At 41.7% G+C, this 19,807-nt stretch overlaps 1 protein-coding gene across 8 annotated transcripts in view; it reads right to left on the bottom strand.

The window, feature by feature from the left end:
• The window catches only part of ESRP1 (epithelial splicing regulatory protein 1), a 59,974-nt gene that overhangs the window by 10,898 nt on the left and 29,269 nt on the right, over positions 1-19,807 (bottom strand). For 3 of the 8 annotated variants that reach the window (XM_051843918.3, XM_017341442.4, XM_051843919.3), the window contains exons 11-14: positions 16,386-16,604; positions 13,086-13,284; positions 9,860-10,028; positions 3,327-3,477 (exon numbers count right to left, since the gene is read on the bottom strand). In XM_051843918.3, the coding sequence (XP_051699878.1) occupies positions 3,327-3,477; positions 9,860-10,028; positions 13,086-13,284; positions 16,386-16,604 (738 nt within the window). The remainder of the gene's footprint in view (positions 1-3,326; positions 3,478-9,859; positions 10,029-13,085; positions 13,285-16,385; positions 16,605-19,807) is intronic. The other 5 variants (XM_051843920.3, XM_089335541.1, XM_051843922.3 and 2 more) reach the window with 3 other exon arrangements.

The following is a 19,807-nucleotide window of genomic DNA, read 5'->3' as shown; positions in this document are numbered from 1 at the left end:
TTAATTAAATATAACAATTATTATATAATTACATAAAATTAGCCATAAATAAAACTTTCCACTAAATCAACATTTATAAATACACTGCAGGTAAACACTTAAGTGCAGTTTCATTTTGTTTAAAGCCATCCATTGATTTTATTATCTTGTGGCAAAGCTGAACTTAACAATCTGGAACCCTTAATAAATGGCTGTTATCTGAAACAGCACCCACAGAATTCTAATGACAGTAATTTTTAAAAAGTTTTTATGTAAGATTAATATGAATTTGGATTAGTTATAAAGATTTTGAAGAGTAAAGAGAGCTCTCCTATCTGCTAGTTCATTCCCAAAATGCCTGCAACAGCCAGGGCTGAGCTGGGCCAAAGTCGGTGCCTGGAACTCAACCCGGATCTCCCACATGGGTCCCAGGGGCCCAAGCACTAGAGCCATTTGTACTGCCTCCCAGGAGGTGCAACAGCAAGAAGCTGCAATCAGAAGCAGAACTGGGACTTAGATGCAGGCACTCTGATATGGGAAGCAGGTGTCATTAAATCCCCGCCCCAGGTATAAGGATTTAGAATATAAGCCCTGTCACTGCCTCAAAGCTCAAAACGTTAAAGGAAGATATGCGCATCATTTGATAAATGGAACTGGAAAATTGAGGTTTTTATGAATCCTAATTAGTTTTAAACACTTTAGAAATTAAGGCCCAACGCATCAAAACAGTAATTTAGCACAATCTTTGTGCTTCTGATTATACCAGCTAGCTCTAACTCCACTATTGAATGACTTTAGAAGCTGCCTAAAAGAAAAACTGCTACTAAGTTATTTCATCTCTGTTTAGAAGTACATCAATCTTTGAATCATGAGGCTGGAAATAATCCCTCTTACAGTTTGTGGTAAAATACCCACAAGGGTCAGCCATGAGTCTTAATAGTAAGAGCAATTTGTTTACTCTGATTACTAATTTAAGTGTTAGGCCGGCGCCGTGGCTCACTAGGCTAATCCTCCGCCTAGCGGCGCCGGCACACCGGGTTCTAGTCCCGGTCAGGGCGCCGGATTCTGTCCCGGTTGCCCCTCTTCCAGGCCAGCTCTCTGCTATGGCCAGGGAGTGCAGTGGAGGATGGCCCAAGTGCTTGGGCCCTGCACCCCATGGGAGACCAGGAAAAGCACCTGGATCCTGGCTCCTGCCATCTGATCAGCGCGGTGCGCCGGCTGCAGCGGCGGCCATTGGAGGGTGAACCAACGGCAAAGGAAGACCTTTCTCTCTCTGTCTCTCTCTCTCACTGTCCACTCTGCCTGTCAAAAAAAAAAAAAAAACAAAAAAAACAACAACAACAACAACACTAATTTAAGTGTTGATTCTTAATTCTATAGGTGTGAACGTAAATTAGAGAAAACAAGCCAAAAAGGAATAAATCCAGCTGATGGCTAAAGCTTAAAACTTTCCTTCAATGTTCTACGGTTAGAAACAGGGAAAACATAATGCAAAAGTCAAAATGCTTTATCCATGAGATTAGGCAACCTTTTCATTAAGTTTTCAGTAAAATTTTCTATTCCTTCTATAACATAATAAATCAGACATGATGTTTAGAAAGCAATTTTAAAAATTCACATTTTAAGGTCTTCTAAAAGCAGCACAGCTGCTTCTGGTAAGAATGTGCTAAACCAGGCAGTAATAAATGGTAACTTTTTCCATTCTCATTTGGCTTTTCACTACCAGTCATAGATTTTCATTTGCATAATAAAATATCCTTTGCATGGTAAAGGCCCTTAAGACAACTGTGGTACTCCGCAGGTTTGGGGCAGGCAGCACCAATGATGAAGTCATATTAGCTAGGACCACTCTCCTCCATGGGTCATGGTTATCAAGATAGTAATACAAGCAAGTAGTGAAATAGGCTCTGCCAACACGCCCCGTATAAGATGGTACTGCTGATGCTCCAGGGCTATTTTAGGATCTGCCTATTATGCCTTGAACAGCTTCTCCATTCTGAAAACTCAAGCAAAGTTTAGGTTAAAGAGGAAGGAGAATAATTTTAACTATTAGTGCAATAAATAGAAAAGTTAGTTGGTTTTAAAATATGGCAGAAAAGAGGGAATTCAGGTTTTAGATAATTATGTGACTTCAGGAAGAAAGGCATCTACTCAGATGAAAGGGAAAAGAAGAGATTTTTGTCCATTGGAGAAGAGCTCACACCGAAACAGGCTTCCTGTAGCTTAACCCAGAAAGCAGCTGACAGACAAAAGCAGTTGTTGAAAAAACTGACAGGAGCAAAGAGAATCATCAGAATCAACAGATAATTTCATGAAAGGCTCAGCAAATACCCTAGAGCTCATCTTAGGGTGTTACCTTCTCACAACTAAGTCTCCTTGCATTCTAGAGGTGGGGAACCTTTCTTCTGCCAAGGGCCATTTGGATATTTATAACATTTGTGGGACACAAAATTGTCAAGTTTAAAAATTAGCCTGCTATAGATTTACTGAATTTCTAGTCCCACCTGCAGTTGCCTTGACAGGGCCATATCACGTGATTTCATGGACCTTGTGTGGCCAGCAGGCTGGAAGTCCAAGCCTGTGCTCCCCCACCAGACCGGTCAGAGGCCTCTGATCATTTTTTAAATACTTAAATGTAAACTCAGTGTTTGAGTATTTTTAAGTCAGATTTGAACCTGACTTGGGGGAAAACTCCTTCTCAGCCAACTCCAGCCTGGATGACATGCACAAAGGAGCTCTTCAAAAGTAGGGCAGGTTTCCAAAAAGCACCAAAAGATTACAATGAAAGGCTAAAGAGTGGGAGCCAGTGCTGTGGCGTAGTGGGTAAAGTTGCTGTTTATGATGTTGGCATCCAATATGGGTGCCAGTTTGTGTCCCGGCTGTTTCACTTCTGACCCAGCTCTCTGCTAACAGCATGGGAAAAGTAGCAGAGGATGGTCCAAGTGCTTGGGCCCCTGCCACTCATTCAGGAGATCCAGACGGAACTCTTGGCTTTTGGCTTTAATCTGGCCCAGCGATGGCTGTTGTAGCCAGTTGGGGAGTGAACCAGCAGATGGAAGGTCTGTCTGTCTCTGTCTGTCTCTCCTTCTCTCTCTGTAACTTTGCCTATTAAAATATGTATTTTAAAATACATAAAGATTGCATGGAAAAGCAAATGCTGTCAAGGGGATGAGTCTGAAGTCAGTTCCCCTTACACTGACTCTGGACCTAACTGCTTCCACAAGCAAATCCATTAGCACATATACACTCATGAGTTTTAGAGAATCTGTCTTCCCTGGCTGTATTCTTCATGAAAATCAACTTAAGTAATAAGGGCACTAAGGATGCTTCTTTTTTAAGCTACTGACCTGGTAACCTTGGAAGAAGTTAAGAATTTCCTTAACTCCAGTATTGTAGGCCAGGCCCTGCATTCTGACCACCGTGCCAGGCTGTGGAGGGACACCGCTAAGATTAGCAGCTGTAGGGAAGTAGCCAAGACTATTAGGCGAACCTGGGGGGCTAAAGGGAGAGAGAGCACAGTGAACCAACAGGCATAGACAATATTGAATATTTACTAAAACATTAGTTACTTAAGAAAACGGAGTTTCTCATGGCAATCTTAACACTTTTCAGAGTTGTCTTTCCTAAGACACGTAAGAACACTATAGCATTCTCACACTTCTGTAAAAGCCAAGAGGGGCCGTCAGGCTAATGCAGAGTTAAGTGCATGACTTCACCCAAATCTCTGAGATTCTTAGAGAGAAAGGAACGAATCAAGCCTTCACACTCACTCAACCACAAAGCACCACTTCCAAAGCCCATCTCATTGATGATTAACTTGCTGGTTACCAAGAATACTAAGACATGCAAAGGCACGAACACAAAGGACTAATAGGAACCACAGCTATAGTAACCAAAAGCATCAAAGTGATTGGAACGAGCTGTTCAACCCACATAAACAAATGTACAGCACAATACAATGGGCCTTCAGAAAGTTCATGGAAAATGTGTATTGCAAAAATGCTATGTATGGATCCCAAGTTTTGTTGCACCAAAATAAGCCTAGCTTTTAGTCCCATTTTCCAGGAACTCTTTGAAGTTATCCCGTGCAGCAAAGTACAACAGCATGAATTATTTCTTCCAACTCGATTCTAAAAAACAGGAAACGCGAAGAGCTAGAACACATAACAAATTAAATCCGTCACCATGAACACGAGAGGAAGATCGATGAATGGACTTTCCTAGTATATTTACAGCAATCATCTCCAAAGAGTACAAATCAAACAATAAGTATGTGACAACCTGAGTGATTACTACATGAGTTTTCAAGTAGTTCAACAGATTGCCAGTTTGCTTTATCTTTTCCTCCCCCTAGTCTGTTTTCTATCACTTTTTTTTTTTTTTTGACAGAGTGGACAGTGAAAGAGACAGAAAGGTCTTCCCTTTTTCCGTTGGTTCACCCCTACAAGGGCCGCTGCAGCCGGCGCGCTGCAGCCTGTGCACCGCGCTGATCCGAAGCCAGGAGCTTCTCCTGGTCTCCCATGTGGGTGCAGGGCCCAAGCACTTGGGCCATCCTCCACTGCCCTCCTGAGCCAGAGCAGAGCTGGACTGGAAGAGGAGCAACTGGGACAGAATCCGGCGCCCCAACCGGGACTAGAACCCGGTGTGCTGGCGCCACCAGCCTTCTATCACATTAGGTAGCTGGGTACACATAACTGAATACATGGAAATTCTTTCCAAAGTAATTAAAGAGTTAACAATCATTACCAGATTGACTTTTACTCATGTTCATAGGTAGGTAATTGTCCCACTTCAAAGACAAACAAAACATAATGGAAGGCACTAAAAATCTTTGGTACTATTCTACATAATTCCAATAAAAGTTGACAGAAGGCATGGTACCAGATGTGCCTCTTGCTAGCATTGTAACCTTGAACAGGTCTTTTCTCTACACTTGATTTTTCTTCAATAGCTAAATGGAAATGATTGGCACCTTCCTAGTTTCATAGGATTGTTTTCCACATTCAATGACTTGATATATCACATTACTCTATAAACCACAAAAAGCTTTAACATCTCAGTTTTGCTATTTCCATAATTTATTCTATCCCATCATTTTAAAAACTGGAACCTGAAAATATTACTTCTCAGCAATGTTGCCCTTAAGTTTACAGGTCTCAAAAGCAGTGGTACTAAGTATTGTTTGCAAGTCACTTGGGGAGTTTTCCACACTTCTGTTGAGATTTCACTACAACAATTTTATAAAGTAAATAAAGTGAAACCCAGACATCAGTTGGTCAATTTATTTTAGCAGTCTCCAAGTGATCCAAATAGAAACCAAGGTTGAAAACTGCTGTTGAGAGACTCCAAGTCAGTTTTTGTGCAACTGTAAGAGGGAATGCTGAGTTTTTGGTTGGAATACAATTTTAGCCATCATTCAACCACGCCTCGGTTTTACCAAGGTGGAAACAGAAAGTAAGTTACATAATTTCCCAACTGGCCAATCAACCAGTTAGCACTTTCCCAACCTGGAAGAAGCAATCAGATTTCTCAACATCTAGTTCAATGGTTCCTCTCTACTAACTAGTCTAATATTCAAGATCAAAGACCTCCCCAGTTACTCCATTACTCAGACTTTTCCATAATCAACATGAAAGTCACACTATTTCCAATACCATACAACTTCACAGGTCTGTCCTGACATTTTATTCGCTAAAAATCTTCTATATATTAAGTCTGGGGTTGATGGTATCTGAACACTATTAAGATAAAAAATAGCTAAGGTAAGATAAAGGTTATTTAGCAGATTTTGAGGTGATAACTAAAAATTTTATTTAAAATCTAAGGTTGCATCTATTCTGATGAAACTGAAACCCAACATGAATTCCTACTCCTATTTTTTAGAACTATGATTACCCGTTGTATACAGCAATTGTAAGGATAATTCTATCCTATAATTCCAACAGAAGAATGTAATGTAAGAAGAATTTTACATTAACTCTAAACTCCAGTCTTTTTGTGAATTACATAAGAACGAGCAAAAATAATTTGTGGAATAAAAACAAAATAGAGAGGCCAGTGCCATGGCGTAGTAGGTTAAGCCTCCACCTGCAGCACCAGCATCCCATATGGGTGCCAGTTCAGGTCCTAGCTGCTCCACTTCCAATCCAGCTCCCTGCTGATGGCCTGGGAAAGCAGTAGAAGATCGCCCAAGTGCTTGGGGCCTTCTGATCCGGTTCCCTGCTAACACTCGTGGGAAAGGCAGCAGCAAAAGGCTCAAGTGTGTAGGACTCGGCCACCCATGTGGGAGACCTGGATGAAGCTTCTGGGTTCTGACTGGCCCAACTCTGGCTGTTGTGGCCACGTGGGAAGTGAATCAGCGGATGGAAAACCTCTAAACACAAACCTTATTACACAACTATAGTAATCATGATACTCTCATACTAGCATAAGGAAAGACATATAGATCAGTGGAATAGAGAGAATAGAAATCAATTCTTACATGGTTGATTTTTTGATAAAGGTTCCAATACAATTCAATTTGGAAAGAATGATTTTTTCAAGAAATGGTGCTGAGGGCCCGGTGCTGTGGTGCAATACGTTAACCCTCCACATATGGTGTGGGCATCCAATATGGGTACCAATTCTAGTCCAGGCTGCTCTTCTTCCAATCCAGCTCGCTGCTGTGGCCTGGGAAAGCAGAGGAAGATGGCCAAGCCCTTGGGCCCCTGCACCGGTGTGGGAGGTGTGGGAGACCTGGAAGAAGCTCCTGGATCCTGGCTTCAGATTGGTGCAGCTCCGGCCCTTGAGGCCATTTGAGGAGTGAACCAGCGGAAGGAAGACCTTTCTCTGTCTCTCCCTCTCATTATATGCAACTCTACCTCTCAGATAAATACATAAAATCTAAAAAAAAAAAAAAAAAAAAAGAAACGCTGCTGGGGACAGGCCTTGTGGAGCACTGGGTTAAGCTGCTGCTTGGGATGCTGGGATACCTGAGGGCAACAAATGCCGGTCTAAGGATTTAGGTTCCTGTCCTGAAGAACCAGTAAGTGAGGGTCAAATGAGCAAGCCAAGAAAACACTGAATTCAAAGACTCTACAATGTGGGAGAAATGTGACTGTACTTGAACTGCATAAGGAACTCTTCTAGGGCTGCCTCAACACAGAACTAAGGAGACTGGAATGGAAATGACAGGAAAAAGAAAATCACAAGAAGAGTTTTCCCAAAAGTTTACATTCAGAAAACTGCCACGGCATTGACCACTTAGAAACACTTGCTGTTGTGGTCATCTGGGGAGTGAATCGGTGGCTAGATCTTTCTTCCTCTGTTGCTCTGCCTTTCAAATAAGTCAGTTCTCAAAAAAAGGTTAGATTTCGCAATTCAAGCTTCCTTTTGCTAAACTACCTTCTCACAGCCCATTATTATCATGCCAATATCATTGTAATTGCCCAAAATTCTGTTGCCTGACTGTCCAACTATTTCTTTCTTTTTTTTTAAAAAGATTTATTTGAGATGTAGAGTTACAGACAGGAGGGGGAGAGACCGACAGAGAGGTCTTCCATTCACTGGTTCACTCCCCAAATGGCTGCAATGGACAGAGCTGGGCCGATCCAAAGCCAGGAGCCTGGAGCTTCTCCTCAAAAACAAAAAACAAGTAGATCTGGCAGGAGACAAAAATTACAGGAGCTATTAAACCATAAATGTCAGTTCTTCCTCGCCTTTTGGGGCTTCAATTCTAGTCTCATTGTCTAACCTTTAAGATTCCTTCTTGTAACAGTGCCAGAGAGCAAGACAGTGGTAGGAGTGGATACTCTGTAAGGGTATTGTAGGCAAAAGAACTACACTAGGCATTCATTCAGAGGCACAATGCATTCCACACCTGACATTCTGGTGACATAAGAAAGGTAGACAAAGACTTTCCTTGTAACTAGAGCCCAACAGCAGCAACAGATTGTCAGAGTCCAGAGAAGGTGACAGACTGGGCTTGGGCTAGGAGCCTGGCACGATCCACAACCACAAATCCTTGGTTACTCATGCTCCTGAACCTTTTCAACAACACAGAAGATGGCTAGTTGACAGCTATTGTGGCTTTATCTCTATTCTTCTTCCCCAGCAGAATAAAGAACATTTTCAGTAGCATTAATGTTTTCAAACCTCCTCTAACAAAATAAACAAATGCAGGGATGGGCATTTGGTATAGCAGTAAGCTAGCGGATGGGACTCCAACATCCCATAACAGATAGAATGCCCCGAATTCAAGTCCAGCTCTACTTCTTATTTCAGGTTCCTGCTCATGCACACCCTGAAAGGCAGTAGGTGATGGCCCAAGGACTTGAGTTCCTGCCATCCATGTGGGAGACCCACATTGAATTCCATGCTCTTTGCTTCAGTCTAGCCAGCCCTGGCTACGGGGAGCATGTGGGGCATGAACCATTAAATGGGAGATCTCGGTTTTTTTCAAATAAATATAAAAATAAAAACAAACAAATGTTAATTGATAGCAGCCACAAACTTTACAACTACTATAAGGCCTTGAAGTTCTTGCCAACTACTGCAAAACTATCTATTGGAGGGGTAGAAACACAGTGAGAAACACAGCAAGTGTAGGACTCAGGCTAGTTCCATGGAAACTTAACAAAAGTCCCAATTACACACCCATGGATGTTCTCAAACCACTTACACTATATAGTTTGGGAGGAAAACAGACTGTCTGGTATAAATCATTTTGTTTTGAAAATTCTAATCAATACTGCTTTGGTCAAATAAAATTTTATTTTAATAGAGTGAACTGGTTACTAATGATTCTTCAGATTTTTTTGAAAAAATAATTGAGAATAAGAAGTCATTCATTAGATAGCCAAATTAAAACCACAAGCAATAGACCTGAAAGAGACTCCAAAAACTTGGCCAATCCCATCATTTTGTAAGGTCCAGAAATGTTAAGTGAGTTGCCCCATTTCAGAGATGAAACTGAAACTCAGACCTCTCAGCTCTTAGACTGACAAGATTCTCTCCATTATACTTTGCTACTACCCAGGGAATTGAACACGACTAAAAAGAATCCAAGACTTAAAATATATTGAAACTAAGAAAATAAATCAATAGCCTACAAACAAATCTGGATCTGTTTATTGGAAAGGTTTGGGGAAAAGAATGCAAGCCCTGGAAAACTTAATGCAACAGTTCTTATTTATTGTGGGCTGGCCTATGAATACATGTTATTTAAAAATATAAGCGTTTGGGGTTGGCACTGTGGTGTAGTGGGTAAAGTCACCGCCTGCAGTGCCAGCATTCCATATGGGCACTGGTTCAAATCCTGGCTGCTCCACTTCTGATCCAGCTCTCTGCTACGGCCTGGGATAGCAGTAGAAGATGGCCCAAGTCCTTGGGCCCCTGTACCTGCGTGGGAGACCCGGAAAAAGATCCTGGCTCCTGATCGGCACAGCTCCAGCCATTGTGGCCAATTGGGAAGTGAACCATCGGATGGAATACCTCTCTGTGTAACTCTAACTTTCAAATAAATAAATCCTTAAAAAATTTTTTAAAAATTGGAAAAAAATTAAGTGTTCCTGTTATGGATTTTCCTTTTTTGTGATTCTTCTGTGTGATCCTCTCACCCTATTACAGGGATTACAGTGCTACTCATGGCCCCATGATAGGAGGAACGAAAAAGTCAAGCTGTATACCCAGGTAACCTAAAAGACCATGCTATCACTATGTGGCTAAAAGTAAACGTCTCTCGGTTCTTCTTGAAGCCACCCTCCTAGTCAGACGTGACCGGAAGCTGCAGCCTGCCGTGCTAACCTTCCTCACGGCAGACAATGCTCTTTTGTGAGCTCAGGCACTGGCTGTCAAAGGAGTCCTTTGTTTCTGTTCTGTCTCCACTTTCCTCGAGCCTCACCTGGGATAGTACGCAGTGTAGTTCATGAAGAGCTGAGTGCCCGCTGGGTAGTAGGCCGTGGAGGGCTGCAGTGCACGCGGATTCAAAAGCACAGAGGGCTGATAAATGGCAGCTTCAGTAGGAATCACCGCTGCAGGGGCTGGAAATGTGTAGGAAGGAGGAGACAGGCCTAAAGAAACAAAGAGAGGGTCTTTGAGACACGTTTGTAACAGCTGACATAAACATCCTAGCACTAAAGCCATAAAGCCACTGTTCCGTGGGTGCATTTAAAAGAAAGAGACCAGGCAACATCCTTTTGATTTCGTAGGTAACACACAGAAGTAAACTTGAATGTCACACTGTCAACCCAAAGAACCATTTTCAGGCTAAAATTTAGAAAAAAGCATCACAACATGTGATTTTTGTTGTTTACACTAAGAACCTGTTACCACCAACCAACCCTCAAAGGAAGGAGTCACAGGACTAACATTTGGTGTTTCAACCTAAAATGCTGGATTGCTTTTTCCTTAATCACACTCCATCTTGTTAGCTACCTTTCAGAACACCAGGAATGGTTATGATGAAACACTCTGTATCAGTACCACTCTGCCAGGGCAGATTGTGCCAAGAATGGAGCTACAAGGAGATCGTCTCTGCTATTCCCACCAAAGGCAACTCAGAAGATGGGCTCTGAAGCTAATCTGTATCTTCAGAGCTGTCAAAAGAAAACTCCAATCCGGGAAACAGCCCTGAAGTCATGGAGGTGCAATTCCTCCTGAGAGTCAGCTGATAAAAGCTGGCTCAGATAAAATAGAAAACGGCTCAAATTCTTTGCCTTCTGGTAATTCAACATCTCTTGGGCTCAGAAACTCCCTTCCTTCAAGACCACTCCCGGCTCACTAGCTTTAACCTAGAGGAGGAACACAGCTTCCCAAGTTATCTGCACCCAGTAGAGGAGAAGCTGAGTAATTTGGGTTCCTGACTTAAAAGTTCGTCTAAACCTACCCTATTTTGCAAAGAACAGGGGCCCAATGGATAACTTTTCACATGAAAAACCCCAAGATGACTTCAAACTGACTTTGGTTCTTGGGAGTTTCTACATTTTCACAAAGATGAGCAAGACAGTCAACTGAATATGAATATGTAGACTGAAGGCCAACATTCAAATTGTGTTTCTTTCACACTCACCAGAAATCATGCTACATGTTAGGTGCCTATAAACCTCGAAATTATAATCCCTGGCCTTAAAGAGCTCACAGAAAAGGCCAACAGCACAAATTAAGGCACCTAAATTTTATAAAAAATTTTAGTTTGTGTTCCCATTCTGCCATCAAAATTATCAAGCAATTCTGTCTGGGAGAGTACCTCAAACCTTTAAGACACACACATACTAGGTATCTGTCTCTTCTGCTTTGGCACAATGACAGACATTTTTGATAACGAAAGAGATCAAGATGTTAAGATTTGGGAATTATTCAAATGAAAGGTTAACCATTCTTATTTCCTAACAGAGAATCTGATGTGTATACAGCTATAAAAATGAAGCTCAACTTACAGTGTTCATTCCCCGTGAATTCAAGCAACAAACTTTAATGAGACTCAAGCAGCCTTTCTTTGCCAAATTCAGAAACAAACTCTTTTGTGGGGAATGAAAACAAATTATTATTTTAATTGTTTTAGTCCTTGAGATTAAAAATCCAATTCCTGTGAGTGTCATTAGGCAGTTACTTAAACTGTGTTGCCAGGAGAAAAAATACATTAGGACAGGTCTAATATTAATGTGTATAAACTGAAATTCGGGTTTCCTAAAATATAAACTATCCCACTAAAAAGGCAATGGCCCAATTTTGGTTAAAAACTTTAACCTCATTTTTGGTAAGTATTAAATGCAACAAAACATAGGAAAATACATTCTTAAGTGAAATATAAGTTTTAAATTTTTTCTATTTTAGGGCTTGTGAGGGGGGAAAGGAAAGAAATAAAGTCTGTTTTTCACCAGGAAGAGAATGAAACAAAAGGGTATCAAAGCAAAGGCATTTGGGTTACAAAGAATGGAGAAATTCCTTTATCTCACAATGCTTAATAGATTATCTCTAAAGGACATTATAGAGACTAGTGACATTATCATGGCTATGGACAGAAGACATACAACTATGACTGCTTTAAGATATCTTGTTAAACCCAATCATAAATTTTTAACACTTGATACTCATTAATGACCAACAATCAGATATTCACCAACAGCAAGCAGCAGGTACACGGATTATTAGCGTTTAGGAATTCCAAGGGGTAATAAGGATTAAGCCCCACCAGATGTTCTACAAATAATGCACATCAAACAGGTTTAGAGGTACAGTTTCCTCTTTCCTAGAGAGTGATGCCTGGAACTTGCCACTTTATTGGAATCAAGCATATAAATCCAGTTTACTTTCTCAATTTTCTTTTCACTGTATTTCAAGTATTGTATTCTTTAAACATACCCAACATGCTTAACAAGGTATGCCTTAGTTATAAGTAGAAAGTGCATTTTAAAAGATTCAGGATTTAACCTTAGATCCCCAAATGATCCTTAGTCACTAACTAGAATTGGTCTCTAGACTACAGGGCTTATTCCTCTCAAACAGGATTCCAGATGGCTTGTACCCAGTTGCCAAGGAGCAAGAGAATGGCTTGAAATTAAGCACTGATCCTGCGATCCAACGGAAACTTTGGCTTGTTCACATACGCATTTATACTTTTCACCAACTTGCCCATTCCAGGTATCCTGGGGGGAGCAATAGGAAAACTCTTCGGATCATCGTTTCCAAAAAATACTTGATGGTCAAAAAGTTAAATGCAAAATGGGCATCAAAAACACACTTTTAAAAGCTTAATATGTTAAAAAAAAAAAAGGGGGGTGCTACCATAGGATATTTTATCTTTATATGCGCATTGAAATATTTACATAGCCAGGTTGCCTCCCAGAGTCAGTGCTTATCTGGAGCACACTAAGCTTCAGAAGTCAAGCGCTTATCACTGGAAAAGCAGGAATATAATTTGAAAGGAGGTTTTATAGCATCTCTAAGTATGGGTGTCCACAACCAAGGTCTTCAACGATTACCAGATACTACTGATTATAGATGGGAAAGCCTGACATGACCACCTCACCTGCCTCAGAAAGAACCAGGGCCACAGAAAAGTATGAAAGCAGCTTAAGCACCTACCAGCATACAGCGTAGAATAGCGCCAAGACCCAAGAAAAACTTACATGGTAACTTACATGGCGGTGGGGATAAGCCATTTCGATTTAAAGTGCCCCCCATTAACACAAAGTTCATCTCCTCAGCTGAACACTGAAAGACTTCAACATATCTGTCCTTCATGGTTTTTTTATGACACTTCTGTGCAGCCATAAATGCTCTGTCCGCAGACTTCATCTGGATAAAGGCATCTCCTGACGGGCGGCCCTGAGTGTGTGGGGGAAGAATAAAAACAAAAGGAGACTGTCTCCTTCAACAAGGAAATAACTGCTTGCTTACAAAACATGTGAGTGGCAATCACCCACACTACCGACATTGTAGCTGCAAAATCCGGGTGACAGTTTGATCTACTGAAATCTGATTTGCATTTCATCACCTAATCACCAGAATGGCCCACAAAACCTTGAAGAAGCAGTTTTGAGAGCTCATAGCTGAAAGCGATCCCTTTTTGGTTTCTGTTAATTACTATCAGATTTATAGTTTTGAAAGGGTCTCCTTGTGACTGTGGCTTGAGTATAAGATTGTATGTTGGATTTTTCCCTCCTCTTCTGAAAAATCTGATTAAATCTCACTGGACTGAGAAAAGCCAGTAACAGAGCCACTATCAGAGCTTTCCATATCCTTCTCCAGCCAACTGAACAAACCAGTACTCTTGGATCTCAGTTGTAGGTCATCTCTGACTTGCCAGATCCCTTTCACACTTCCCTTGTCCTTGCAGCCTATGTTTAAGTGGGCTTGAGGGTACGAACTGAGACTGGCAAGGCACACTGATGGCTGGTGAGAACTGGATCATTAGCCTTGCCTAGGAGCCCTTATCTTACCTCCTCCTTCGCACCACCACCTTCAACTTTGTCCAACCATTCATAGTCATTTTCCGTTAATGATGGCTTACTAAAAGCTTGTATTTAAAACCAAGCCTGTAGCTTTCTGCTCCACAGACCTCGAACACCTTGGTTTTACTTAGTGTTAACATTTCATAGCAGAGAAAAAAATACAATCAGTTTATACAAGTGTTTTCTTATTTTTATGGTTCTCTCTGAAAGTTGCTTAGGAACTACTTAGTCCAAATCATTACCATGCAAGTTACCATAAGAGTTACCACACCAGGGAAGTGAGCACAAACCCCACTCCAAGATGGAAATCTAACATCCTTAAGACAGCTAAGAGTTGTCCATCAACAAAGAGCATTTTTCCCAAGTGCATTCACAGTCAGTCACGTGGGTTAATAAGAGGCAAGTCTGACTACTGTTATTGATCAAAGAGTAATGGCCCTAGGTTGTTAGAAATGGTGACTCAAAAAAAGAAATCAAGTTATATCCTGGTGATGCTAAACTGTGGGGAATTTTACTGATAAGGACTCCTACAGTAGAAGTATGCTGACAGCAGACTATCATGTCCAAAGTTGTTTAGCTTAATATTGACTCAGGAGTTAGAATGGGCATGTGTTGGTGAAGAAAGCTAAGCCAGGGGGCAGCATCGGGCGCAGCACGTGAAGCCACCACTTGTGACACTGGCATCCCCATGCTGCACCGCTAGTTTGAGTCTCGGCTCCCCACTTCCAATGCAGATTCCTATTAATGCTCCTGAGAAGACAGCAGATGATGGCTTCATTACTGAGGCCCCTGACTCCCACCAGGGAGACCTCGATAGTTTCAGGCTCCTGGGTTTGGCCTAGCCCATATCTGGCTGCTGCAGCCATTTGGGGAGTGCATCAGCGGATGGAAGCTCTCTCTCACTCTCTGCTTTTCAAGTAAATAAATATCTTTTAAAAAAAGAAAGAAACTAAGCAAGTGCTTTGGATGTTTGCTGATTCTGTGTATCCAGAGGCATGTGCTTCCCAGTGATATAAAATAACAATTAGGAAAATGACCAAATCTCCAAGGGAAAAGGTAGGAAATCAGCAGTATCACAAAAATTACGGTAGGGGCCAGCACTGTGGTGTAGCAGGTTAATCTGCCACCTACATCTCAAGCACCCCATATGGACACTGGTTCGATCCCCTCGGCTCCATTTCCAATCTAGCTCCTGCTATTGTGCCTGGGAAAGCAGCAGTCCTGTGCCCTGGCAGTTGTGTCCATTTGGGGAGTGAACCAGCGGATCGAAGATTGAACTCTCTCCCCCGTCTCTCCCTCTTTCTGTAACTCTGCCTTTCGAATAAACACATAAATAAATCTTAAAATATAGTATTTTTAATAAAAGTCTAGATTCAACCCATAGTGCTCAGAAAGCATTATTAAAAATAAAACTTTGCTTTCAATAACATGTTCTAAAGTTTTAATTACAACTACTTACTTGGCTTATAAATTTTAGAATTTCTTCCGACTTACAACAGCATAAAATACTTATAAATTGTCCAACTAATATGATTAATTATGTTAAACTGCAAATCAAGTAACACCAACCTGGATAATACTTCACACTTCCATATTCAAAGAAGTCAGATTTTGATGGAGGTTTTTAATTCATTAACACACTCAAATACCAATTATGACCCACATCCTGTTCTAGCTGGTGTGGCTGCAAATACTGAGTGTGCATTTTACTGAATCGAATATGATGCCTTACATACAAATGAAATACATCAAGCCATTACTGAATAGTTCACAGAGGCAAAATGCTCTGAACTACAGGCATGCTTATCTATGTATCGTCCATGGTTACTCTAACAGAACAGGAGTTCATTTTCAGATGTAATAGGAAAAAGTCATTTACATTGATTTTATATATGGCTCCAACCACAGGCTACTGATAATGCAAAAGGTTAAGTTTGATGAAGGAATCAGACCTGAATTTGAATTATCACACTAATGATAGCATTCTTTCCAGAGTTCACCCTAAAGCCCTCTTTCATTTCTCATATTTTTCCTTAAAGACTTAGCATAAACCTGAGGAATATTTGCACTTTTTTATGATTTTTTTTTTAAATGTATTTGAGAGGCAGAGTTACAGACAGACAGGAAAAAACAGAGAGGTCTTCCATTTGCTGGTTCACTCCCAGGTGGACGCAAGGTCCAGGGCTGTGCCACTCCAAAGCCAGGAGCTTCTTCTGGGTCTCCCACATGGGTGCAGGGGCCCAAGCACTTGGGCCATCTTCCGCTGCTTCCCTAGGCCATAAGTAGAGAGCTGGATCACAAGAGGAGCATCCAGGACACGAACCGGCACCCATATAGGATGGATGCTGGTACTGCAGGTGGAGGCTTAGCCTACTATGCCACAGCACCATCCCCTGCAATCTTTTTATTAGAAGAGAGCCTTTGATAATCAGAAAGCAGAGGTCAGTTAAATTTTCTAGGCAGCACCTTTCTTACCTGATGATTCAATACCATGTGAACCCCGTGTGTACGAATATCTGTAGAGAACTCGCCCAGGAAGTCCAGGATATCCTCTATTGTGGCGGCGTAGGGAAGACCTCGAAGGCGTACACAGTCTCTAACATTTGTAGGAGGCACAAACTGCTGAGGTAGTACTGGAATAATGGGAGGGGTTGGAAGTGGAATGAGGGGGGCCGAGGAGAATCGATTCAGCACCTGTGCTCAAAACAAAGCAGAAGCGAGTTAGAGCCTTTCTACTGCCAGCCTGCAGACCTGCACAGGAAGCAGTGAGAAGCCTGCTAGAAATGCAAACTCAACTCCACCCTTGTAAATACAAATCTGCTGTTTACTTCCAGGTGATTCATAAGTGCATTCAAGTTTGAGAGGCACTAATGAAGGAAGCCATTCACGCATTTTAACTTGCAAAGCATGATACCCACTCTCTTCAAATACCCAACGAGACATACACCACACACAATGCAATGCCCTCAGATTGAGGATGTGTCTACCTGGACAATTCTATCACTATTTCCCTTAGGGTAAGTATCTTAAAGTTTGCCACTTTTATAAAAATCTGGACATGTTGCTAAATGTGGACTTCAGTTGCAATTTATTAGATTTCATTTCACTAATTACACAATAGTCCCATTAATATCATCTTCATAGTCCACTTCTAAACCCAAGAAATAAAGAGAAAGGCTCTATATAGAAAACACAGGCCTAACATTGACTTTACTTTTATTTTTTTAAAGATTTATTTTTTACTTGAAAGTCAAGAGTTACAACAGAGAGAAGAGAGGCGGCGGCGGCGGGGGGGAGGGGGGAGGCTTCTATCCACTGGTTCACTCCCCAGTTGGCCACAATGGCTGGAGATGGGCCGATCTGAAGCCAGGAGCCAGGAGTTTCTTCTGGGTCTCCCACGTGGGTGCAGGGGCCCAAGCACTTGGGCTATCTTCTATTGCTTTCCCAGGCCATAGCAGAGAGCTGGATCAGAAGTGGAGCAGCCAGGACTTGAACCGGCACTCATATGGGATGCTGGCACTGCAGGTGGCGGCTTTACCTGCTAAGCCACAGCACCAGTCCCCCAATAATGACTTTAGATACTAAAATTCTGGGGATGGCATTGCGGCATGGTGTGTAAAGCTGCCACCTGTGATGCTGGCATCTCATATGGACACTGGTACAAGTCCTGGCTGCTCCTCTTCTGATCCAGCTCCTTGCTGATGTGCCTGGGAAAGCAAAGCAGGATGGTTCAAGTGCTTGGGCCTCTGTATTCACATGGGAGATACAGAGGAAGCTCCTGGTTCCAGGCTCCAGCCTGGCCCAGCCTGGCCATTGCAGCCATTTGGGGAGTCAATCAGTGGATAGAAGATCAACCTTTCCCCCTCAGTCACTGTAACAAAGCCTTTCAAATAAATAAATCTAAAATATTATATACATGTACATATATATATAAAATATCACAAAGTAGTACATGACATAATGGTTGGATAATTTAAAACAGAAAAAAAATTTGGTGACCAGAAAGATCCATATTAATTTAGTTTCCATGTGACTCTGAGACGGTGCAAAGACAAGATGTTGAGCGTATTTTAGATTCATGGAATTCAGCCATCTTGAGAATGGATTATGGTTGGTCAGGTGCATTTTTGAGAAAAATTGTCCTGGGCAAAACCCTTCCTGCAGGGTTTTCATCCATCTTTGTCTTAGAGCATGTCAGCTACTTCACAATACTAAGAGCTAGGTCCTGGTTTATGGTATCCACAGATTTTCTGAGCGACTTAACCACCACAGCCTTTAACATTAAATAAACTGAAAAGAAAATAATCAGTGAGTCTTTCTCAAAAATGTGGACTAATTTCCTCACTCATTCCCTGTGTAGTTGCTGTCAGAATAAGAGGTGATTAAAAACAAAGAACAAAGCACAACCAAAGAAATGCTGTAACAGAGACACAAAAACTTGACAAAAAAGTACCAAACTATGCAATCTAGATGCAACAAAAGCATAAGGTGAAGAACAAGAACAGAAAAACCAACGTAGTAATTGACAAATTCAGGACAGGAAATGGCCAAACACTTTACAACACCTGCCAAACAATAGTTAAGCAAGTATTTATTGAATGAAATGATTATTAGTGATGAAGAGAAGATAGTGGCAAAGCCACATTACTTTGACACTTGATAGGCAAGTCAACTGGGATGGAGAAATGGAGAAGAAGCTCACCCATATCCAAAACCACTGTATGACATCCTAGTAGGTAAGAGCATTCTTGAGCAATTATTTTAAAATTACAATATACAGTAGGTTGCATAAGCTAGACAAAATAATTGGATGAACTCACAGAAATAATAATAGAGTTAAGTATCCTAAATGCTTGCAAAAGAGACCAAAGGAATCATTAAAAGAATTCTTTCACTGTGGGAAACAAGCAGAATAAGTTTGAAGAGCCGTGTACAGCAGCATATATGACATCATCACAAAGGAAATACAAACTGACCTCTGAAGACATGTGCAGATGATAAGCCAAGAAGAGTGAAAAGGCATGAGATCCTACAGATGGCTTCATGGTCTGGATCTTAGTACATTTTGGAGAAGTGACTGCCCCACTTTGTGCCTTAAAAACAACTCTGTGCAGCCAGCATTGTGGCACAGCAGGTTAAGCAGCCAAATGGCTACAACGCTGGCATCCCATATGGGTTCTGGCTCAGGTCCTAGTTACTGCACTTCCAATCCAGCCCCCTGCTACTGTACCTAGGAATGCAGCAGAAGATAGTCCAGTACTTGGGCCCCTGCCACCCAGGTGGGAGACCTGGTTGGATTCCCAGGTTCCTGGCTGATGCCTGGCCCAGCCATGGCCATTGTAGCCATTTGGGCAGTGAACCAGTAGATGGAATATCTTTCCTTCTGTAACTCTGCCTTTCAAAACCAACAATGCCAGGGGAGGCATTGCAGGACACTGGGTTACACTAACACTTGGGAAGCTCACATCCTATATCAAAGTGCCTGGGAACAAGTACTCCCTTGCTTCCAATCCAGCATACTGCTACCCTACCCGGGAGGCAGCAAATGATGGCTGAGGTACCTTGGTTCTTGTCATCCATGTGGGAGACCCAGAGTTCCTCGTTCCTGGCTTTGGCTTGATCCAACCCTGGCTGCTGTGGGCATCTGGGGAAGTACACCAGTTGGTAGAAGATATCGCTCTCTCACTCCCTGTGTATGTGTGTGTGTGTCACCCACACTGTCATGCCAATCTTTAAAAACAAATCCAACAACTCTGAATTCTAAAGCTAGGATAGAAAGTAACCAGTAGGCAAGAAAGTGATGAAGCCTTTTTGGAAAATACAATTGGCAAGATGTTAAAAACCTGAAAACTTGACTAATTATGAGCATTCTTAGGAAACTTATATGTGTATGTGGA

The sequence above is a fragment of the Oryctolagus cuniculus genome, chromosome 6 (assembly GCF_051225735.1).
Source record: "Oryctolagus cuniculus isolate XC-2025 breed Fujian yellow rabbit chromosome 6, ASM5122573v1, whole genome shotgun sequence".
In the NCBI taxonomy this organism is placed as follows: Eukaryota; Metazoa; Chordata; class Mammalia; order Lagomorpha; family Leporidae; genus Oryctolagus; species Oryctolagus cuniculus.
This window is presented reverse-complemented; position numbering and strand designations above follow the sequence as displayed.